Source organism: Mchenga conophoros, linkage group LG17 (assembly GCF_057382185.1).
Source record: "Mchenga conophoros isolate Kocher_MC1m ecotype Shallow Benthic linkage group LG17, M_conophoros_male_GT1.1, whole genome shotgun sequence".
Taxonomy (NCBI): domain Eukaryota; kingdom Metazoa; phylum Chordata; class Actinopteri; order Cichliformes; family Cichlidae; genus Mchenga; species Mchenga conophoros.
The window spans coordinates 9,404,998-9,429,485 of record NC_140542.1 but is presented as its reverse complement, the minus strand read 5'-3'; the positions used below and the strand labels follow the sequence as shown (position 1 = coordinate 9,429,485).

At 39.9% G+C, this 24,488-nt stretch overlaps 2 protein-coding genes across 3 annotated transcripts; both read left to right on the top strand.

Annotated features, from left to right (window-relative positions):
- The first annotated feature begins 100 nt into the window (after positions 1–100).
- LOC146555057 (uncharacterized) lies at positions 101–14,401 on the top strand. 2 transcript variants are annotated; one of them, XM_085251746.1, is made up of 12 exons: positions 101–295; positions 3,154–3,307; positions 3,385–3,538; positions 4,168–4,374; positions 5,600–5,752; positions 5,834–5,924; positions 6,977–7,148; positions 8,049–8,205; positions 8,798–8,980; positions 10,918–11,002; positions 12,095–12,190; positions 13,355–14,339. In XM_085251746.1, the coding sequence occupies exons 1-12, from the start codon at positions 196–198 to the stop codon at positions 13,498–13,500; spliced, it is 1,698 nt and encodes a 565-aa protein (XP_085107872.1). In that variant the 5' UTR covers positions 101–195; the 3' UTR covers positions 13,501–14,339. The 2 variants fall into 2 exon arrangements, with proteins under 2 accessions (XP_085107872.1, XP_085107873.1); XM_085251747.1 differs by lacking the exon at positions 101–295 and adding an exon at positions 316–1,496 and having other exon boundaries at positions 13,355–14,401.
- A 2,188-nt stretch (positions 14,402–16,589) lies between these two features.
- Positions 16,590–23,691, top strand: tm4sf1 (transmembrane 4 L six family member 1). Its single transcript, XM_085251748.1, has 4 exons — positions 16,590–16,948; positions 19,895–19,963; positions 20,530–20,672; positions 22,616–23,691. Exons 1-4 carry the CDS (start codon positions 16,769–16,771, stop codon positions 22,812–22,814), a joined length of 591 nt encoding a protein of 196 aa, XP_085107874.1. The 5' UTR covers positions 16,590–16,768; the 3' UTR covers positions 22,815–23,691.
- Positions 23,692–24,488: the final 797 nt, after the last annotated feature.

Genomic DNA, 24,488 nt, shown 5'->3' with positions numbered 1-24,488 from the left:
CAGCAGTAACAACAAAAACAACAATAATACTGATTATCCCGCCGATCAATGATCGATGTTGTCTGCGATACGCTTATCTTGTCTGCCTTGTCGACATCAGAGCAATCGATCAGAGGAGTAAAGTCCAGTTCTCTTTTTTACTCGTCCGTCATTTTCACGTAGTTTCTGCCTCAGTCGCTGATATTTGAAACCAGAATGGGAACCGACTTGACTTTTTCCTCTCGTCGGTCCCCTGTTGTGTGTTTACACGGCTGCGTGGCCTCCAGCCAACCTTTAGCTTCCAGTATAGGACTGGGTAAGTGGGTGGAGTGCCGTGGAGAATTGAAACGAAAAGACAGCCAAAAACTTTTATATTCTTATTTCGAAGTATGAGCACAAAGAATCTGACTGCGTGACGCAAAATTTACCAACATGTTTGTAACCCAAAAGACAAAAAATAAAGGGTGACAGTAAAGATTCAGTTGGTATCGTAAGCGCTAATCTGATGCTATTAAACCATCAAATCTCAGCAACTGCTATGAAGACTATGCTGAGCCAAAAAGGGATTTCCGGTATGTGCCAAAACATCATTGCCCGTATTTAAACCGTTACTTGCCAATAATCTGTTAAACATATGTCAAACGTATCTCTCATGAAAGATATCAAGTCATTTTGAGCCACAAATAAGAGATCTGGCCAAGAGGGCGGCGGCCAAAAAGGGCTGGATTTATTATAGTATTGGTCACAAAGAGTCATAAAGATACTTTTCTTAATCGTATATATATATATCGATGTGCTGTGAATACTTAAAAAAAGAAAAATAATTCGACCTTAAGCTAGATGAAAACACAGGTGAAAATGTATATACATTTTTATATTGGCCACTAAAATTGGATGCACCTGTATTCCAGTCAAAATCCTTCTCCACCTATAAGCTATATGTTTGAAGCCACCTCAGTGTTTATGTTTTGTCTATAAGATGTTAGAAAGTCTTAGATACTGGTTTGGTCCAACCAGCAATTTAAGACTGAAAGATATTCAGTTCACCGATGGATCACTTTGTAAACCCTTGCAGCTGGATACCAGAACCTTATGTCAGGCTTCCTTGTGCACTTGACAATGCATTAGTTAAAATAGATACAACAGAGCATATAGGTCAGAATCCCGATTATAGGTATAAAATTGTTATTGTGTCGATCATTTCTCGTAATGTCTTGTTTCACCTAGCTTGATTGTGATTGGCTGATTTGTTTTAAAAAATCAATACATCTCACAATATTGATTAGTATTCCAGTTAGAGTAGTATATGTATATGATCCCCTCACGGAGCCGGTTCTGTCTATGCTTTCATTTCTGTTTAATATACTGTATTCTGGTGCTTCTGAGATACAAATATAAGTAGAATATAGTTTGCAGAGCCCCGAAACTGACAGTATCTGTGGAGTCCTCAGCCATTGGATATGGATCGTGGATCTTTTGAGCCAATATTGATCATGTGCCCCATCACATGAGCCAAGGTATGAAAAAAGGCGTAGGTCATTATCAGCAGAGGTTTCGGGTGAAACCATTGTAAAACTTTGCCTCACCCTGTCATGTGACCTATTGACAACACCTGACACAAGATGTGATTTGGGGTTGAGGTGAAGGTGACTCGGAGGGGATCTCAAAACTGCATTTTAGGTAAGCCACCTCCACTGATCTTTCCAAGATGGTCATTCACAGTGGACATAGATGGCCTCTTTCACTCCTCTTTTAAGCCATCTGTCTTCTCTGTCCAAAATGTGAATATTGGAATCCTCAAAAGAGTGACCTTTATCCTTTAAATGTCTTATCCTGTCAAGCTGGGGGCTGTTTGGTTTCTTCAGTGTAGAGGTCTGAGCACTCCAATGGGTAACCAATTTTTGTCTGAGGGTGTGGCTGGGTCTGAAGTGTACTGGGATATCGTGCTTGGAGATTCAGAGAATAATATCTGCATGATTAAGCTCTAGCAGTACTTAATCAAGAACAGGGAAAGGGAGCTGGTGGTTGAAGTCTAAAGCAAAAATGGTTTGCATGACATAAATGAGATGGTATTTAAATTTATTTTAAAAAAGCGTTGTGAACAGTAGAAAATTCTAAACACATTTCAGCATTACCATTTTAAAAAAGGAGTGTCAAATGAACTTATAAGAGAAAAGTGTTCAGTCACACATATTCACTTAATTGTATATTGATTATATAACCAGTTATTAATGTGGGCCAAAAAAGGCTAAACAGTAATTACACATTTGCTTATAGAAGTGAGCATAAATCTGGTTTGTTGGTGTTTTGTGACATCTACAATAAATATATAAGCTCATTTGTAAATCTAAAAAGTTTTTTATTGGGCTGTGAGAAAAGAATTCAGCTAAAACATGATGTGGGAGTGTTCTTTTTGTCAAATTATGCTGGAGTGTATGGAGGTAAGGACCTAAATGCAAAGACGCTGAGAGTTAAATATCAAAAGCTGTTTATTTGTAAGCTGTTGTAATAAAAAAGTGGAAAGTGGAAACAGATCGGTAACAAGAAACAGGTGAAACTAATCAAAACTAACAAGAGAGATCCACAAGTACAAATAGGCGCAGTGATTTCTATATGAATACTTTTAGAACAACAAAATTGTCGTAAAATTTCATGCAGCCAACAGGAAGAAAAAAACAAACAAACATACAAAAACCCCAAAGATGAGCATTATTACTGATGCTCATCAGGGATAAACAAAGACATTAGATGCTATTAAAAATATTTTAAACCCCCCTACTATCTGAGCACAGAGGTCAGAGGGGTTGTTCCAGGAATGGTGACACTGTGACTTGACTCATCATTAGGAGGTGAGTTTACATAACATAACATGCTTTGGACCAGGTTTGGTTTGCAGCATAAGTTACTATGGTGATGTACCCTGGTAAGAAAAGAACCACTGTCACAGTATAGAAAGCCCTGGGTTAGGTTATGTGGATAAAACCAAATCCAGCTTTGTTGTACAGGCCTCAGAACACCAAAATAAATAGTGAAGAATTAAAAGCCCAAGAAAACGCAAAACCCAGGGCCCAAGACCCCGGACCATGACAATTTCATGCTAGGAATGCTGTTGTGATCTAATATGTTGCACAAACCAGTCACATCCATCAGTCATGGGTACATATTTGTGTCCAGATGTCCTGAAGCGCGGTGGCAATGCGGCAGATGCTGCAGTTGCCATAGCAGCAGCCCTGGCAGTAACAGAGCCGTGCAGCACCGGCCCTGGTGGAGACGCCTTCTGCTTGTTCTACAACGGAAACACTGGAGAGATCAGAGGGATTAATGGCAGGTGGGGAATCCTTTGGTGCTTTCCTTGTTTTTCCCTATGTGTGCAAAAATAAACCGAACCTCTCTCTGTGTCCTCAGTGGTCATTCTCCCCGAGCACTGACCCTGGACTTCCTGGAAGGACAAGGTTACACCGCAGAGAAGCCTCCTTCAGTGTTTGATGCTCTGAATGTTACAGTCCCTGGGGCCCCAGCATGTTGGTGTGATACTGTGCAGCTGCTAGGAAGTCACAAGGTTTACTTATGTTTGTCTTCTATATCTGTGACATGGGAGTGTTTTATAGAACACTCTGGCAGCCCGTCTGAGATAAATCATTTGACTGAGGTAAATACCTATAAACCCTGCAGAAGTGACCAGCATGCACAAACATGCCTGGAAATAGGACTTGACTTTGAACCAAAGAGACATCAACAAAGAATGGAAAAGCTTATCATTGCCTCTGTAGAGATTTCCTTTATTTGGTCACAGCTGCAATAACTTGTCCATCTATGCTTAAATTTGATGCAGGTCCTTGAAAGTGGGGACAAAGTCTATCTAAAAAAACAAACAAAAAAGACTCCCATTATATTCAAAGACTCCCATTATATTCAAAGACTCCCATTATATTGGAAGCAACAGAGATCAATATGACTTGTTCATTACTTCTCACCTTATATGTAGGTTAAATGACGTGCAATGTAAATGGCGGTGAAGGAAAATCAAACACATTGCTTGATGACCAACATTCAAATTAGTGGAATTCCCTCAGAAAATTGTAAATTAGTTGTATCCTTTGCTTATTTTGTCACGGAGCAGTATCTCACTCTTCCTGTTCAGTTCAGTTTCCTGTTACATGCATGTGTTTCCTCTGCCTACTTTGCTAGCTGTCCTTACAGGAGGTCCTGAGTGGGGCTGTGGAACTAGCAGAGGTGGGGTTTCCTGTGGCTGAGTTAACAGCTCACCACTGGGCGAACTGGGTGTCTGCTTTGAGGGATGCTGGAAAGGAACTGGGTGTAGAATTGATGATTGACGGTCATGCGCCCAAATGTGGACAAGTATTCCAAAACACTGGCCTGGCTCGAACTTTGAAGGTAAATCCACAGGTCACTTGAGGAGCAGAAGGTCATTTATTTCTAATAACTTGTGTTATTCACACAAGAAGGAAACACAACAATGTAGAAGTTGTGAGAAACCCCTGTTTGTTCTGTGTCATTATAGGAGTTTTCTAAATTTAACTTAGCCTTTTATACTACAAGGCCTTGGATAAGCCCAGAGGTATCATAGGAAGTTAAATCTCTAAGAGAAGAGTAATGGAACAGTGGAGAGGAAGTAGTGAAAGCAGAACAACAATAGATAATGGGGATTAGATAGAAATGGATGGATGTATGTGATACTTTTAAAAGCTTGTCTTTGGGCAGAAAAGCCCCATCTGAGGATATAAGGGCAGCAAAATGGCTCATGTGGTGTCAGCATTCTGGCTGTACAGCTTGGCAAGACCTGGCAAAATTCGACAGGGTACAGTGTGTAACAAGATAGTCAGTAGAGGGAAAAAAGGATTTGTGTGATGTATTGCTTCTGACAAATAAAATGGTGATTATGTTTTAAGTGTAGTTTTAAAAGTTACTGTGAGTAATTTGTTATGACCTGAAGCCAATAAAGCTGAACTTAAGCTTTATTCAGCTACTGAAATGCGAATGCTGCTTTTTTTAGTGCCATGTGTCAGTACTGTAAGTACTCCACCTTCATGTGAATGTTCAGCCATGACTCTGTGTCTAATTTTGTATATGTAATGGCACATTTATACAACTATTGTCATTTCATAGATTCCGGAGTCAGTCAGACTAAAGAAAACCATGGCTTATGTCATTGTGTGTTTATCTGAGTGTGTGGTTGCCTGCTTGTGAGTCACCACTAAAATATGCATTGATTGAAATCAATTCAAACAATCAAGCGTTTATAATACCATAACGCAGGAAGATGGCCAAATGTGCCCTATCTCAACACCCACAGACACACGCACACACCTACACTCATGACCATGAGGCAGTGGAAAGAACAGCGATGACCTCAGCCTCATTGATGATTAGATTCTTTGATTGTTCTTCGATAGTTGTGCGTGACTTCACTGTGGGGCAAAGTCACAAGCACACACACACACACACACACACACACACACACACACACACACACACACACATTGACTGGAGTGAACTTTTAAACGCTGGACAAGTGTTCCTCGATATCATGTTAACCACCATCTGTAAAACGTTTTGTACTGTGGCTGAGTGAGCAGTACATGAGCTCATGTATCGACAGGAGCTCGGTGAGCGTGGCAAGCCAGCTTTCTACCAGGGCAGAGTGGCCCAGGCCATTGTTGACGTCATCAACCAAAATGGGGGAGTCATGACCTTGGGTGACCTGAGCAGCCATGACAGCGAGGTCATCACCCCCATAAGCACAGAGTACAAGGTCAGAAACCAAAGATGCCGGTCATGTGTGTATTTTAATAACATGGTCAGCAGAATGAACTTGACTTCACTGTGTGTTTAGGGTGTACGTCTGTGGGAGCTTCCTCCTAACAGTCAGGGACTGGCTGCCCTGCTCATGCTCAACATCCTGGAGAACTTTCCTCAACTCAAAGGTAACCACAGGGACAGTGAAGAAGTCCCTGCCAGGTGCATTATTGCCTGTTGTAAAATCTTAAGTATACAGTAAATATGAGTCTGGAGAAGTGGCTGAGTCATAAAAATAAAAACCATATATCTCCTACATTTTCATAAATCACATTTTATAACCCAACCCAGTTAGTTACAGTGTTCTGCCTGTTTGTCCCAGCCCAGCGCAGGGGAAATAAAAAGCTGCTCAGCAGAAAAACTAAAGAGACATTCAAAATATAAATAAAACAGTAAAATTAAAATGGATTTTCCTGCATTATGGAAGTCAGCTCGCTGGTGATTTCACTGGCCCGACCTGCCGTCCCTGTGCTGGAACACATCGCAGTGTGCTCTGATCTACCTTTGACCAAAAAGGGAAAAGGATATGCTTGTCCACAAAAACTAACCTCTATGAGGTTAATTTTTTTCCAAATAGCAGGGATGCCAAACATGAGGTCCCGGGGGCCAGAATCTGTCCAGCAAAGACTCTAAACCGGCCCCCTGGACCGCTTTGGAAAATATGAAGAAAGCTTTATCTGTAACTGTAATTGATAAGGACCTTCCCCGTGGCCATTTATACTCCACCAAAGTAATTATGTGATAGATATACAGTGAAAAGCTAGAAATCTTTCTGTTTTTTACGCTATTTACTACAGATTTTTTCCCCCCATGGGCTCCACATTTATAAAAAGAGATTTTTTTTGTGAATTACCATTTTATATTTACAGGAGAGACTGGACAATGAGCTATAGCAACTTTTTTCTATAGTTTTACACATTAATTTCTTCTAATTTAAGTCCAAAGAGTCCTAATTAATTCATTTCTTTCACTACAGCACCACTTCTTTATCACGTAACTTATGTTATCTTATGGATTAAATTTGTACTACTTCTTTACACTGACAGAAAGTAAATTGTAAAATAAGTAACTGTTTTTGTTTTTGTGCAGTCAGAGTTCATGAACCTACATACTTGGCTTTTCCTGGGCCCTATAATACATTTCTATGTGTTTGTGTGTGTGCGTATGTGTGTGTGTGTAGCTAAAGGCCATAACAGCTCTGACTATATCCATGTACTGGTTGAGGCTGTGCGATTGGCTCTAACAGATGCTCTGCGTTACCTGGGTGACTCAAGTCATGTGACTATCCCTTTGGAAACCTTGCTGGACAAGGGCTACAGTCACCAGCGAGCACAGCTCATCAGCACGGACAGGTGTGTGTTTCTGCGTGTGTATATCTGTTAGTACCAGTGTGTACCAGTCGTCCTCTGTTGACTTTAGATAGGTCTGTAGACTTATACTTCCCCTGACCTGAGCGCCCATCCCTTCTCGTCTCTTCCCTCACATTCACCCAGGGCGTGTGTCGTTGTGTGAGTGTATATTTTAGAAACAATGTGTTATATTGTTGAGGACTTTGAACTTGATCTGGTCTTTATCAGGGGAAAGACAAACAGACTATAAAAGTTAACAACAACACAATAATTGTATTAACATATATTGATGTATACCGGGTATTAAATCCTGCTTTTTTGAAATTGCCGAGTTCATTTCGGTGTCACTGCACCATCAAACACACAAATCCACACACTAATTCTACGTCTCGCTTCCATTGGTTGTCAACTTAACCTAAATGAGTCAACCAGGTCCAAACGAGGCGTCAATTTGATTCTGATGTCTTGTTATCCTCACAACCTCTTCACACTTTTAATGTTTAGATGCTTCTAATAAACTAGGCAATAATGGGAAGTCATATAAAAACAGGAAATTATAAATATTTTTTACTGCACTGCAATAATCTGGTTATTGTAAAAGAAATAGAAATCTACAGATAAAGGTACTTTAAGGCAGGAAAACTCCTCAACCCTCGTTCATACCTGTAATATTGTGTTTATGGAAACATTTATTGCATAAGTATGAAACCTTTCAATTATCTTTGCAAACTTGGTAGTTTGGTTTTGTTCTTAAACCAACACAAGTTTTCTTTTCAGTCTACTTGAGTCTTAATTTTTCTTTCATTTTCCAAATATTTTAATAAATCAATAGTAAAAAACAGACCTGTCAGGTGAACTTATTAATGAATATGATTGTTCTTGTATGTTTGTGTGACTCTGCAGGGCCATGGAGCGAGTGGAGCCCGGCCTGATGACAGGAAGTGACACGGTGTATTTCTGTGTGATAGACAGTGAGAGGAATGCATGCTCCTTTGTCAACAGCAACTATATGGGCTTTGGGACGGGGCTGGTCCCTAAAGACTGTGGATTCTCACTACAGGTCTGAAGGGTCAGAAAGAGAATGTCTTTATTTGTGCGCATGTAAGGTAGCAATGGCGTTTATCTGTTTGATTTACTGAAAGACTAGGAATTCTTCTAAATCATGGAAAAATGCTAAGAATTTAGTGTAATATGAGATTATGCTTCAAATAATTCGGGTCATTTTTAAAGTGATCAGCATAAAACAAGATCCTGCATTACCACACTTTCAGCTGATTTCTCAGCTTGCCTCTTATATACCGCATTAATAAAGCTCTATAGGTTTTTATAATTACAATAAACTTCCCAGTAACACAGCAGCACATATGTAAGAGAATTTTACATGAACATGAATGCTGCCGTGTGAAACTAAGGGAAAAAAGACATATAAAATGAAGCCTGGGTGGAAAAAGTTGTAGATTTTCATATTTCATTACCTTAATTTGCATGCTCACATTACCTTACAAGCTCATTTTTGTTGTGCATGTAAATGTATTGATGAAGTCATGAAGACATTGTAGCCTCCTAAACTGGAACCACATAGACTGAAGCATAAAACATAAGTGTTTAAGCTAAAAGGGTTGAATTCTGATTTCTTTGTTCTATCTCTGCAGAATCGCGGCGCTAACTTTTCCCTGTGCCGTAATCACATAAACTGCGTTGCTGGGAGGAAGCGGGTGTATCACACCATTATACCTGCACTCCTCACCGATTCAACAACCACATCACAAAAACCCCGGCTCCTTGCTGCTCTCGGCGTGATGGGAGCTTTTATGCAACCACAAGGACACGTACAGGTAGAGTCAGCAAGCGTCACAGAGCAACAATGTGGGGCATAATTATATTTTTATTCTAATAATAGACACACACACACACACGCTGTGTATATATATATACACAGCGGGGCAAAAAAGTATTTAGTCAGCCACCGATTGTGCAAGTTCCCCCACTTAAAATGATGACAGAGGTCAGTAATTTGCAGTAATTTGCACCAGAGGTACATTTCAACTGTGAGAGACAGAATGTGAACAGAATGTGAAAAAAAAATCCATGAATCCACATGGTAGGATTTGTGGTAGGATTTGTAGGATTTGTAGGATTTGTAAAGAATTTATTGGTAAATCAGGGTGGAAAATAAGTATTTGGTCAATAACAAAAATACAACTCAATACTTTGTAACATAACCTTTGTTGGCAATAACAGAGGTCAAACGTTTACTATAGGTCTTTACCAGGTTTGCACACACAGTAGCTGGTATTTTGGCCCATTCCTCCATGCAGATCTTCTCGAGAGCAGTGATGTTTTGGGGCTGTCGCCGAGCAACACGGACTTTCAACTCCCGCCACAGATTTTCTATGGGGTTGAGGTCTGGAGACTGGCTAGGCCACTCCAGGACTTTCAAATGCTTCTTACGGAGCCACTCCTTTGTTGCCCGGGCGGTGTGTTTTGGATCATTGTCATGTTGGAAGACCCAGCCTCGTTTCATCTTCAAAGTTGTCACTGATGGAAGGAGGTTTTGGCTCAAAATCTCACGATACATGGCCCCATTCATTCTGTCCTTAACACGGATCAGTCGTCCTGTCCCCTTGGCAGAAAAACAGCCCCATAGCATGATGTTTCCACCCCCATGCTTCACAGTAGGTATGGTGTTCTTGGGATGCAACTCAGTATTCTTCTCCCTCCAAACACGACGAGTTGAGTTTATACCAAAAAGTTCTACTTTGGTTTCATCTGACCACATGACATTCTCCCAATCCTCTGCTGTATCATCCATGTGCTCTCTGGCAAACTTCAGACGGGCCTGGACATGCACTGGCTTCAGCAGCGGAACACGTCTGGCACTGCGGGATTTGATTCCCTGCCGTTGTAGTGTGTTACTGATGGTGACCTTTGTTACTTTGGTCCCAGCTCTCTGCAGGTCATTCACCAGGTCCCCCCGTGTGGTTCTGGGATCTTTGCTCACCGTTCTCATGATCATTTTGACCCCACGGGATGAGATCTTGCGTGGAGCCCCAGATCGAGGGAGATTATCAGTGGTCTTGTATGTCTTCCATTTTCTGATGATTGCTCCCACAGTTGATTTTTTCACACCAAGCTGCTTGCCTATTGTAGATTCACTCTTCCCAGTCTGGTGCAGGTCTACAATACTTTTCCTGGTGTCCTTCAAAAGCTCTTTGGTCTTGGCCATGGCGGAGTTTGGAGTCTGACTGTTTGAGGCTGTGGACAGGTGTCTTTTATACAGATGATGAGTTCAAACAGGTGCCATTCATACAGGTAACGAGTGGGGGACAGAAAAGCTTCTTACAGAAGACGTTACAGGTCTGAGAGCCAGAGATTTTCCATGTTTGAGGTGACCAAATACTTATTTTCCACCCTAATTTATGAATAAATTCTTTACAAATCCTACCATGTGAATTCATGGATTTTTTTTTCACATTCTGCCTCTCACAGTTGAAGTGTACCTCTGGTGCAAATTACTGACCTCTGTCATCATTTTAGGTGGGGGAATTTGCACAATCGGTGGCTGACTAAATACTTTTTTGCCCCACTGTGTATGTATATATATATATATATATATATATCTCAAAAGAGAGAGCAGAAGGTTTGATTTTTAACATGAATATTTTGTCATTGGCAGAGCTAGTTTAATGTCACTACACTTATATCCAACTTGACTTCAGTGTCATCAGATATATGTCGTTCAATCTCGTGACCAATGCTGCTCTTGCGTTAGGTGCTGTTAAACATGATGGAGTTTGGGATGAATCCTCAGCAAGCCCTGGATGCACCTAGAGTCTATGTAGAGTATGACCACAAAAGTAGGCCTGCACAAAAACACACACACAAACACGCGCCGTCATAGCAAATGTTAGAATCATTTGCAAGCTTAAAGAGCAGAAGAACATTATGTCTTGATTAATGATCAGTAACATTGTGTGTTTAGTCAAAATATTGATTAGATAAGTCATTCGGACATTCATTTATGCCACTATAACAGATTGTTTGCATGAAGTGAAGCACTATCGCTTTGGATCAGTGCTGCCTGCTACACGGCGATGTGGAACTCGCTTCATTGTGGACAGTTATGCTGGTGTTGAGCCCTAGTGCTTCCTGGGTTGTTCTTGAACATGCTGACTGATTTCCTCTGATCTGAGGGTGACATTTGGCAAAGTGGTGACACATCAGAATAAATTGCACTTACGTACAGTCGTTTGAAATGATGATCTGATGAACTGTACTTGTGTGGAAATGGCTCAATTGGACCTTTCCAACAATTCTTCTTTTGAGAGTTTCACTGAGTTCTTGGCCTTTCTCTTTGTTCCCAGTATTGGTCAGACCAATCTTTTTATAGTGGCAAAGAGAAACCACTAGTTGTAATCAATCATGATCATTAAGTTAAATGATTAAAAGGCTCTTTGACATGTTATGCTAAAAGATTCTTCAGCACCACAAGATTTAACTGCATTTATATTTGAACCTTTTTATCATGTGTGGAGAAAATCCAAAATAAATTCAAACTTGTGGACCCAATTCTTGCTTTTAGCCATTAAAGATGTATGCTGTACAATCAAGTGTGTTCAAGTGTATAATTGGCTCATGTGCTTGTGTATTTTTTATTTTTGTCATATGAAATGCACATTAAGCTGTTTGGTAGTTAATGTGCCATTGAAACACATGTAAACATAGCAACTAACTTTGCCATAAAATATGTTGCCATGCATTTTATTAAGTGGTTGGCTGGTAGTCAAATCAGCTGTTCAGCGTGATGTAACATCATTTGTTAAGTAGATGAGACTTTCCTTAAAAATGCTGATGTCATCTCTCATTTTTTTCTTTTGTTTTTTACTTTTGGAAACACTTGAGAAGAAAACTCCTCTAAATTATGTTGTATGTGGTCACATTTTTCCCAGCTGGTCAGTGGTTGGTTAACCTGGAGGAGGGGATCGACCAGAAGGTAGCTGAGGAACTGAAAAGACGAGGGCACCGTGTCAACTGGCCAGTGTCAGGTACACATAATTAACTGTTTGCTCACTATTAATAGTTCCATTCAATTTTTCTGTGTAATTTATGTCATACTTCTAAAAAACTGATCATTCTTTTGAAAACGCTACATCCCGATGAACAGAATCAACTTTTTGGGATCATTCTCTTGCTCATTAATGAAAGCGATTGAAGAAAAGCAGGAAAAACACCTTTGTAGTGCAAAATGTCACCAAAACAGTTACTTTCGAAGGCCTTTGCTCTTAGTCGTAAGTCAAGGTAATACGTTTCAGTCCTTTAGTCACGACTTATGTCATTAAAAGTTAATGTGTGACATTAATTATTATATTGATGTGCAATACACTAACGGCAGTAAACAAATGAGACCATTTCTTAGAATAACCATGAGGTTCAAATCAGCGGCATTAGACCGCAGTTCTCATAAACCCTTTTGCTTCCTGTTGTTAACAGGATGTTTGTACTTGTTCCTCTTACGTGCTGCTTACGATGGCTCTCTGGTTTTTCTGAGTGTGAATATGATGCGTGCATCAACTTTTGCCTATCCAAGATTTTCCCACTGTGATAGTCGGATCATAGTGCGATCAGCTTCTTGTACAACTAGCAGCACAGAATATAAAATATGCTGAAGAGTTCACATTTCTGCATTTTGAAGTTAATTTTGTATCAAATTCCATGTTGTGGTTTAATGTTAATTTAAAACCATTAACAAAATTTATCATAAAAGACTCAGTTCAGGATAATTTTAATGAAATATTATTTGATAATAAAAGGTTTTAGCTAGAGGAATAAAAAGTCAAATAAAAACAATCCTCCCCACTGTCCTTGTGTTTGACTGTATTTTCTACAAAATGCTAACCAGTGAAGCCGGTTTTAACCTTTGAACTTTTTGTTTTAAGTTTTTGTGATTAATGATTTACAAATCTAAAATATCTAACTGTTCAAAACCTGTCAGTGAAGAAAAGAACAGTGCACGCATCTCCCTACTGCTCATCTTCATATCCTCTGGTTTACATGTTCTACCTATTTTCAGACTCTGACTAACACTCCAAAAACCTTGATTTCATGATGCTAGCATGCTAATTAGACTTAGAATGTATTTTCATTTGTTGTACCTACAGTCCATACAGCTCAGCGGGTTTTTGCATCTTCCTTTTCATTCACACACACAGGCCACAAGAGGTCTCAGTTTGGGCGGGGGCAGATCATCGCAGTGGGGGATTGGTGGAATCCGTCTGTCACCCAAGGGGATCGTCCTTCCAGGGTGCTTTGGGCAGGATCGGATCCCAGAGCAGATGGATGTGCTCAGGGGTACTAGAAAATGCTCTTGCCTTGTTAATGTTGTAATCAGAAGATTTCATCATAGAACTACTTGAAAAGAAATGCCTACAAATGTTGTGCAGTACACAGGTTGTTATTTGTCAGCTGATATTTGACAGTGAGCTTTATAACTCTTTCAAAAACCATTGTACCTTCAAGAAGTACCTTGTGGAATCATGTTTTTATGCCTGTGTTCACTAGATGTTGAGTTAAAGCACATTTGCTGAATGTAGAGTTTAGTATAAATCAGCACAACCTCAGATTATTTATAATGTGAAAAGTGACAAACAGGAAGATCTTTATCTTTGCTGCATTGATGCCAAAGATGTCCTTCCTCAACTCTGTGTTTTGGCAGAGATAATTATCTGTTTCAGTCTCTTTAATTAGCTGGTGCTGATTTGAAGTTTGCTAGAAATGCAGTGTTGTTCCATACATAAACCTCCGTCCTCAATAAGTTATCATTCCATTTTTACTCTGCTCTGAATTATGTACATCAGTATTATAGTGTCATCGTTAAAAATTCTATTTTGCATAATGTTGCTTTTCCTTTTTTTCTGTGAATCATTTTCTGTTATTGTTAACATCTCATCAATTAAAACATCAGTATTTCAGATTTTCTGTCAGTGAAATACGCTTCATCAGTTCGCATTAACTTAAATCTGCCAAATACATATACGTGTGCATTTATTTTAAGTTGCTGTTTGAATCTTTGGTTCTAATTTTATAGTTGTTTCTGAATTGCTTGCAGCTTTAGCCCCTGATGTCAGAATCAAACAGCAGTACAAAACATATTTTATGAATTGTGCTTTTACACTGTTAGAGTAGAAGTACACCGATCAGGCATAACATTATGAGCACTGAGAGGTGACGTAAATAACACTGATTATCTCTTCATCATGGCATCTGTTAGTGAGTGGGACATATTAGGAAGAAAGTGAATATTTTGTGCTTGAAATTAATGTGTTAGAACCAGAAAAATGGGCAAGTGTAAGGATTTGAGCCAGTTTGACAAACTTTAATCTCCAAAACTACAGCACTTGTGGGCTGTTCCTGGTTTGCAGTGGTCAGTATCTATCAAAAGTGGTCCAAGGAAGGATGAGTGGTGAATCGGCAGCAGAGTCATCAGTGGCCAACGCTGACTGATGCACGTGACGTACGAAGGCTGGCCTGTGTGGTCCGATCCAAAAGACGACCTGCTGTAGTTCAAATTGCTGAAATTCCCAGTGCCCGAGATCTCAGTCCAATCGAGCATCTGTGGGATGTGCTGGACAAACTCAGATCCATGGAGGCCATGCATCACAACTTAGAGGACTGCAAAGATCTGCAGCTAACATCTTGGTGCCAGATACCGCAGCACACCTTCAGGGGTTTAGTAGAGTCCATGCCTCAATGGTTTAAGGCTGTTTTGGCAGGAAAAGAGGGACCAACTCCTTTATTAGTCAGGTGGTCATAATGTTATGCTTAATCAATATATTAGCTTATTTTCAAACCTACTTTTGTAGAGCTTGAGAGTAAAAACATGAAGCTGCAGAGCCTAATAAACTAGAAGAAAACGTTTCAAAAAGGGCTTGGATGTAGAGATGCTCGGGGTGATTCTTAATCATTGTTCTTGTAAGACGTTGGGACAAAAATCACAACAAATCTCTTCCCTCCTGGAAGCTGAACTTGCTTATTGCCTGACCTTTTTGGTCCGAGGCAACAAAATATATAAACATAATTATCAGAATCTCAAAGGCATTTCAGAGTGTGAGCCATTTCTGCATGTTTTCAGTGCCTGGTTTCAAGCAGGAAGGGTGAAGTGATTTACATTTGTGTATGAGCTTTATCTTTTAGTGAATTTTTAGCCCCTGGGAAACGCCCTGCTGCCTCCCAGTCTAACACACAAACAGAACACATAAAGACAGAGGCACAGTGACAGAATAAATTACAGTGCATGCTGTGGCTTCAAATCCGTGAAAAACTCTCAGCAAGTTGGTAAACATCTTGAGAACCACTTAGCTGCCAGTTCACACATACCCACCGCACAGATTTCTCTTTGTAGAATAACGATGTTGGACTTTGTTTCAGTGTTGATCTCCTTAGAGCCCCTGGAGCCACCCTGGTACCACGCATTTGCTCTCAAACATACACTCTGGTCTTACAAAATCTGCCTGAATCGACGCAGCTCCTTAGTCCAGGTTGTTAGCGGTCAGTACCAGCTTACCCTGCAGTTGATCTGGATGTGCTGAATTCCAGCTGGATTATAAAACAGCTCACAGTGTTGAGGGCATCTGAAACACACACATGTATCCATACAGAGGTCACATTATGCTTTATTGACCTATATACACCTGCTGACCTACGGCATCATTACCTGAAACAAACAGGTAAATTGTATCAAACGCTTTAAAGCCATGACTGCCTACTCTATAGCGTGGAAACCTTTAATACACATTTTGCATCCACCGATCACACAAACACTGCTGTTGTTGTCCGATGACAAAACGAGTTTACTTGTTCACAGATTTGAATATGTTTTCACCTCTTTTAGACTTTCAACTGGATTTTTTTCTCATTATGGGAAGACTGGAATTTCCACTCCCCTGATATACTAAAAATCTACACCACCGTGCAGTTTTAACCAATAAATAAAATAATTCGAGCAGCACCTTACATACCAACTAATACCAAAATAGATGTGGTAGGAAACTCAAAAAGTCCATTCTCAGCTAAGGCTGGTGCTTTGCAGTCCTGAAGGTTTTTAGAAAGCGATCTGGATTCCCACTAAAACTTCCCACTTCCCACTAAAACTAAATATTATAGACTATCCCAGATTATGGATCTGCTCTTATGATTAAGTCACTGTGAGGGAAAGTGGCTCCTTGCTGTGTAAGTATAAGAGTGCTCTAAAAGACCCTGCTATCTAAGAGGCTGTGGGAAACACACACACACGCACACACACATTTGTGGGTTTCTTCGTTATATTTGTGCCAGAGTTCTATTGGGTCACCCTCCAGCTTCCTGTGAGTGTGTACTTCCTCATACGTGTGTCATGGCAGAACCTTCTCAGCAAAGGAAGGAAAATCTAACACACTAGCCTAGCAGTTACACACAAGCACACACACACACAAACACCAGGGTCTTGTCACTTATTTTCGTTTCCTGCCTCCCCAGCTGCTCGGACCCTTCCCTCCCCTCTTTCACTCGGTCTCTGCCTTCCTCAGCCCATTCGAGCTCTCTCCTCTCCACCCTGTGGTTGTGAGCGTGGATTTTCTGGGGGGTGAGCGATGTGTTGTTCGGTGGGTTTTGCCAGGTCTCTGGGCCTGGCTCTGTTGCCTCTGGCCCTTTGCTGTATTGTGGCAAACCTGCTACTGCTGTTTCCCATGGGAGAAATCACCTACATTAAGCAGGACCGCCTGGCCAGCTACATCTGGTACTTTGGTGGCCTAGGAGGTGGGGGGCTGTTGGTGAGTACAAAAAAAAAAACCCTCTTTGATCATCTTCTGTCATTTTTAATTTGTAACATTATAGTTTAGGGTTTAAGTCTGATTGGATCATCAGATATCTGGAGGTTTAAATCTGTTTTTAACTTCCGGTCATGATGGTGACTGTGCTCAAAGATTCATTTATTTTATACTTTGTATTACATGGAGAATTGCCAATCAATAATAGAAAAATTAGCTGGTTATTTGTCTATATTTTTTGTATGTACGACATTTTGAGGTTTGAGGCTTTAGACAACACCCTGTCCAAATGCTCCAAAATAATTGATCGTAATAGCGTTTGTTTTTTCATTTTTTGCTGTTTGAACGGTTGGCAGCTGTAGTGGAGAAGAAGAAGAAACTAGAAGCTTGTGCGTCTGAAGGTTTATTTGTGTTCCATTTGATGAGCTGTTACTGAAAACGTGACATCACATGGTATAAAGTTCAATGTCCTTTTACTAAAAGTTCAGCTTGGATGCTACATAATAAGCATTTTTTTTTCGTACTCTGGAAAATTTTAAATATGTGGCAGCAATGTGATTTGGGACAGATGCCAGTGGTGTATCTATCTCCTTTAGATGAGGTGAAAGGGTGAAATTCAGTGATTCTCAGTGTAGTGAGATTTCCTTTTCATTTGTAGCCAGCCATTGTTTATCATGAGTCATTTTCACTGCCGTGTGTAAGAAGCATTCTCTCACCCCGTGACCATGTGACTCTGAAACACTACCCAGTTAGCAGATGAAATCCTTTAAAAGCGTGATTACAATTGCTGGATGCTTATGTCACCTTCCTGCCTCCCTCATTCAGCAGTAAGTGCAGCAGGTGCTGGCACATGTAGTCAATGGCAGTGCCACTGTGTGTAAGAAAGCCTCGCTTTTGTTGATAAGTTGATACTAGTCAGAACTCATTTATGCTTTCAACTTGCTTTTAACTTCTACTAAATTAGTTCAGTTGTAGTTGAGAGGATTTTGGTTGAGTTTTGATTTTACGTCAAAAGTTTGTTAAATTCTGGTCGTTTTCCCATCAGCACCTTTCAGACAGAGTGTTTGCAGTTGCTCAGTGAGAACAATGGAGTTTTGTGTGCATCCACAGTTAATCCGTCTGCTCTGCATGCCGCTGATCTGATGGGTTTATGCTCGGACTGAGCAGAACGGAGCTGTTCTTTTAATTTGGTTTTGTGGAGGAACAGAGGAGAGACTGTAATCCCCCCCAGACAAGACCGAGTGTGTTAATCAGCAGAACACGTGCACATTTTGAGTAAAAAAAATATGCTCAGAGTGTCTGTGAACGTGCTCAGGGTTTGTACAAGTTGTAGCATCAAGACTTTGTGAAGAACAACACGATAAAGACTGGATGTTGTGCATTCCACTATCGCCCTTGCCTATGTTTCTGGTTTTTCAGTTTGGTCTTAATTGAAATGTTCAAGCTTTCAAAAACAGGCACCACTTATGGCAGGTTTTGAACCTTTTTTTTAAAGAAAAATTCTGAGTGTGATGAGTCTGTACGGCGGCATTGATAGCTGTTGGTATGAAGGCCTGCATAGGATAAAGGAAAGAAGCCTGAAAACCATACTGACTTACATGGTATATTCTCACTTTCCTGCTCTTTCTCTGTAATATGTCACGTCTTTAACTGCTAAAAGGTTCTCAGTGTAATTACTTTTAAACAAGCCTGATAAAATACTTATAAAGGGCAGTCTGACTAAAATCCATCTTGGGCCTCTTTGTCTGAGAAAGGAATGATTTTTAGTCTGAGTTTGTGTCAGTCTTTCCCTCTCTGGGCTTTATCTTTCTCTGTGGAAATGACCAAATGCTGAGAGTCAAAGAGCAAACTGAACCAATCAGGGCATAATCTATTTTTGGGTTACTCCCTTCCTCTCCCTTGCTCTTCTGGCTTCCTTTTTCCTTCTCTTCCTTTCTCACTGTGCACCTCCCGCCGCTGCTTGTCGTCAGCCTCCCCTGCTGCCTCTGTTATAGGATGGGGCTTTAAGAGGGATGTCCAGGATGTGGAACAACACTCTGATCCCTCTCTTTGTTTCTGTTCATACGTTAATGTGTTAAACCAAGGGAACCGCCTTTCCTCTTTTACGATGTAGTAGGAGAGCAAAAGATACCGACACAGGGAAGAGGAGGACAGAAAATAAGGGATGAAGAAGATAAAAAGTCAATTCCTGAAACAAACAAATGTTGGATTGCCTTTAGTTCTTGAGTTGTACACACAAGTACACTATGTGGCAGCTGCCGCAATTCACACTGCACTTTAAATGGCCTGTGCTCATGTTTGCCCATCTCAAATTACTGGTACCATTGGGACGCAGAAGGGTCTGTCATAAAGTTATGTTTAATGTGCACTATTAATTAACTCCAGCTATAGCAAACGGTTTCTCTCTGTTAGGGCAATGAAGAGAAAGCAGGCTTATTTCATGTGGAGGTTGGCCATTTTGTTTTGGACCAAAGTCAAACAATGTATGATATGTATCATTAAAATCACTTTGAATTTGGATCTCAGGGAGAATAGTCACATTTTTCACCACCTACATGAAGCCAAGAATAGCTCTAAGACTAAGTCCCATTAAAAAACTAACAGCTGAATGAACATTACAGCTTCACGCTGATTGTGTTGAATATATGTGATTCGTTGTTAGGTGACATTTGTACAGTATTTAGTGCGGCAACATGACATTTGAGGATAGAGTGTGCCACATGTTGGCTAGATTGCAAAGCTCTTTGAGAAAACGTTGTGGTATATGCTGTATGAATGAAACACAGGATTTGACTTGTAAGCGGTGATCAACAGTAGGTGGCAGTAGAGATGCTGGTATAGAGCACTGAATTACTCTGGCAGCTCCTAGTAACCAAATGCAAAGATTGCTGCTATTGGGTGTTATTAATGGTCAATAAAACAAATAACAAATACTTTCTGTACTTTTAGATGCTGGTTCCAGCGGTTGCCTTCACCACGCTGGGGAAATGTAGTTGCTGCTGGAATGAGAGTTTAATGGTAAGAGACGTGTTAAGCTGTAAATAATGCTTAAAAATCTACAAAGGAGACGCTGTGCTGCACAGAAAATTGGGTTCACAACATGCAGGCCGTTATTTCCAAACTGCCGGCTGCCATTTTCATTTTCTAAATCTAAATGTTTTCCTTTTTTTTCTCACTACTTGCTTGATTACAAGGGTAAAGTTTTTAAGCTGCCCAACACTGTGTCCTTATGAACTGAATGCTAATTCTAAGCCAGCTATGATAACTCAACAAGGCCCCCATTGTTAGGTAACACTCAACAAAGTAAGCTTGGCTCACACCCTTCAGGCCACGGGCACAGCTGCAGATACACGTGTGTGTGTGTGTGTGTGTGTGTGTGTGTGTGTGTGTGTGTGTGTGTGTGTGTGTGTGTGTGTGTGTGTGTGTGTGTGTGTGTGTGTGTGTGTGTGTGTGGCAGCTGCCTCTGTATCTCATTTATGAAATGCATAAGTGAAGCAGCTTTTCATTCAGGCAGAAATGAAGCTGCACAAAAACACGAAAGCACGTGTTTAAAAATCCCTTTGTGTGCTGCTGTTCCTCTGTAGATGTGTGGGTCAGTGTTGGCAGCTGTGGTCGGTCTGGTGGGGTCTGCCTACTGTTTCATCGTATCAGGGTATGCACTCCTGCAGGGCCCCCAATGCTTCACCTCGTATGGATGGTCGTACCCCTTTGCAGACCAAAAGGGCAGGTAAGGATACATCCTAGCGCTTTGTGTATGAAGATGTAGATGTCTGCATAGGTGCGTGTTTTGTGCGGCGTTGTGTAACAATCGTTTCGTTATCAGTTAATGTTGTCTATGAAATGTCATAAAGTAAGTATTCAGGTAAGATTTTGAAATGACTTGTGCAGTCTTTCGTGCTTTTCACTTTCGTATTCAGTTTATTATTTCAGCTCTCTTACATCTTCTGAAAGATTATCAGTATTTTGAATACAAAGGTAATTTTTTAATATAAATACCTGTATAAAAACAAAACAAACAGAAAACCAACTGTATTTTTTACTGAGCTTTCTAGTACAGATGAAAAAGTTGTAACTCTAACTTATATTGCTGCAACACTGGGTAATAAAAGAACGATTATTAAAAGCACGCTTTTACACAGAAACTGTGAAAAGAGATTATATCACATGCATTATTATTTACGCATTATTACTGTGTATTATATCAGGTAATTAAAATACAGAAGATCAGTCACCTTCAGTTGTGGGTCTCTGCCTTCACGTTTTTCTCCATTAACTGAAAAGCATGCTGGGATGAGATCAGTTAACTTGACCGTTGAAGAATATCCCGTTTGGTTACCTTGAGAAAATTTGCACTGTGCATTTGTGCTGTTCGATTAGTTTTGAAGCATTTAGCTGAAGCTGAGCAGAGAGTATAGCCATTTACTGGTATAGTCTGGCATTTTTGCTCCATAACCAGCAGTTTGTACATGTCTGTAAACCCTATATTTCTATATATTAAGGTCTTGACTATAGACTTGGTTAGATGTTGCAAAGTTGATGTTTTTCTGGAGTATAAATAATGTTGTCAATAATTGTACCATACACTTTAGTTATTGTCTGTGGCCTTTCAGGCTGAAATGATTTGTGCATTCATTTATTCTAAAAAAGCACCAGATTGTTGATTTGACCACTCTTAAAGCTTTTGCTCTGTCTCTGATAGTTTATTATGATTCTTCAGTCTACAAGTGACCTCCCTCACTTGCACTGTCCTCCCTTAAGGCCTCATCTTTAAAATTAGAGTAGGAAAGCTTTTAATTTAACACTTTGAATCAGCTCATCACATTTTGTCTGCTTCATTTATCAGTTCGCTTCAGTTTTATTTATGTAGCACCAAATCACAACAATAGTCTCCTTAAAGTGCTTAACCCTTTCATCCATAATGGACAGCTATTCAGAGGCAGTTTTCTTGTATTTGTGTCAGTGTTGATGGTTTACTTGCACATAAAAAACCCCACATTGGACACTGATATGTCACTCCATACTATAGCCTGCTGCTCACTGGTTGTTTAAATTTCAGTCAGAACATGGTATATTGTGTTTAGGTGAAAACTAGAATTAAATTAAAGGATTTTAAGTGTTGCTTATAGTACGGAAAATATGGCACCTAAGAAAAATTTGCAACAGTAGGAAGGAAAAAGTCAGGCAGAACCAGGCTCAGGGAGGGGCAGCCATCTGCCGTGACCAGGTCGGGGTGATTTCTGCATTTGAGTCTTTGCTGCCTTTCTGGAGAGAATGTAGCACAACAGCACTTGCTCTAATTTTCTGGATCAGTTATGCCAGGGGTGTCAAACTCAAATACACAGTGGGCCAAAATTCAAAACTGGAACAAAGTCGTGGGCTAACATTAATATTTATTGAAAAAAAAAATCTTTCTCCAGATATAAGAATGAATCTTTTCTTATGGACTCAAATAAGTTTTGCTGGAAAACTGAATATGGAACAAGCAAAGCTTAATACTAAACAATATATATATTAGCTGTATAATACCAGTAGGCCAGCTCTAATAGTAATTTGGTATGGCTTCGCGGGCCAAATGTAATTAAGCTGCGGGCCAGAGTTTGACACCTATGAGTTATGCCTTCACCAGTTTGTGACTTGCTCTTTGATAATCACACTTACTCTCTGTCCCAGGTATCTTCTGCAGCCAGAAACGTGGACACGGTGCCTTCAGCCGGTTAACATCATAGAGTGGAACATCACTCTGCTGTGTGTCTTACTGGGCCTGGCAGTGCTGGAGTTCATCATCTGTCTCCTACAGCTGGGAAATGGCCTAGTCAACGCTGTCTGCCGGCCCTGCTGCTACAAGCAGGAGTACAGTCTTAATGCTTAGATTCATCTGCACAGACATACCACAGATGCATATAGATACAACCATATCGTACATGTACATTACAGTAATGGACACAAGCACAAAAGGAAGTCTCCACACATAACTTCACTGCAACGTGTGTGCGTGTGTGTGTTTGATTACAGCACCACATCTCCAGTCAGCCAGGTTAGATTTGTAATCAGTTTATTTTCAAGTTCAGTCAAAGTCACCAGTGGTGCCGGGATATGTGTCTGCAACAATGTAGCTCTGTATGACTTTTTTTATTCCATAAGTAGGACATTGTAACTTACTTTAAAAGCAGGCATAGCAAGCCAACATGTACAGATAGTAAGAGAGGATGGGAGTATTAGGTTTACTGAAGTAAAGTCTGTCAAACGTGGTGCACAGGCTTGCTCAGTTTCTTCACTGTTGTTTTATGTTGTATGCTACACAGCTGTGTTAACATTTTTAAGGCCTGAAGAGAACTACGTTAATAACAGAGCAATCAGTATCAAATCAACTGCCTGATATTGTTTGATAATGTGAACATTACCTTCTTTTGGGTATTTCCTTTCCCTGGTTAATGGTGTTTTTGCAAGAAACAGTGCGTGTTGCCATGATTATAGTCTTTGAATGTGCCGTCTTGGCTAAAATGAAGCACAGTGATGTGCCCTTTATGTCTAATTTTATTTTTGTGGTCCCAGGACTTGCAGTGTGTTGGATCACACATGCAACACAAGCCGGTTTTCTTTTTGTGCATGTGTGTGTGTGTGTGCGTGTATGTTTTTACATCTATTTTAATTTTCAGTATACTTTGTTGTAAATTGTTGTCTTAATGTTTCTCAGATGCTAGTCCAGTGTTAACAAACATTATATATATATATATATATATATATATATATATATATATATATATGTATACACACACACACACACACATATATTTTAGTGGCATATTTTTATAATGTATGGTTTGTTTGTGCTGCCTTGAATAAAAACGAACAATTTCTGTTTTATATGTATGCATCCAGAGTTTTTTTATTATTTAAAAACAAAACAAAAAAATCTAACTGTTGCTTCTGTAGAGGGGAAATATCCCAGACGCAAATGCAATCATGTCCTTTGAGGTCAAAATGTGGATTTTTTTGTGTGCAGCTCCTGTGGTGTGTTGTAATCAATACTAGTGAGTACTGAGTACTAGAGTTTCCAGAGTTGACTGATACTGATATTTATCAGATTGAGTAATTGTTGCCTTTAACCCTGAGAGCCATGCAAATTGGTGCTCATTATTTTTAGCAGTGTCCCCTCCCTAAACTGTGTGCACAGCGACCGTTTTCTCCTTGTTCTGAGAACCTTTACACAAAGATAAATTAGGAATAGTATTAATTAATTATCATAAACTGACTTTTAGCAAAGTAAACGCACAAGTAATGAACCCGAACACAGAGACATCTTTATTGGCTCAGTGAAATGAATCTGGTTGTGACACAAGGTCGTTTTCAACATTTAACCCCTTGCATTTAAAATCAAACATTTACTCAAAAGTCCACTTTTACGTAATTGGCTAAATATAACGTCACTGGATTTTTTTGCTGAACAGAAAAAAACTCCGATTTGACACAGATAAGAATCTTTGGATTCTTAAACGAACGATGTTGATTTTTAAAAACTTTATTTTGAGCTGTAGTGAAAATC

Bases quoted from the DNA above. Each gene is read 5' to 3' on its own strand.
- LOC146555057 (XM_085251746.1), top strand. From the start codon at position 196: ATGGGAACCGACTTGACTTTTTCCTCTCGTCGGTCCCCTGTTGTGTGT. The intron at 3,308-3,384 runs GTGGGGAATCCT...CTGTGTCCTCAG, and splicing joins ATCAGAGGGATTAATGGCAG to TGGTCATTCTCCCCGAGCAC. The intron at 11,003-12,094 runs GTAGGCCTGCAC...CATTTTTCCCAG, and splicing joins TGTAGAGTATGACCACAAAA to CTGGTCAGTGGTTGGTTAAC.
- tm4sf1 (XM_085251748.1), top strand. From the start codon at position 16,769: ATGTGTTGTTCGGTGGGTTTTGCCAGGTCTCTGGGCCTGGCTCTGTTG. The intron at 16,949-19,894 runs GTGAGTACAAAA...CTGTACTTTTAG, and splicing joins TAGGAGGTGGGGGGCTGTTG to ATGCTGGTTCCAGCGGTTGC. The intron at 19,964-20,529 runs GTAAGAGACGTG...GTTCCTCTGTAG, and splicing joins GCTGGAATGAGAGTTTAATG to ATGTGTGGGTCAGTGTTGGC.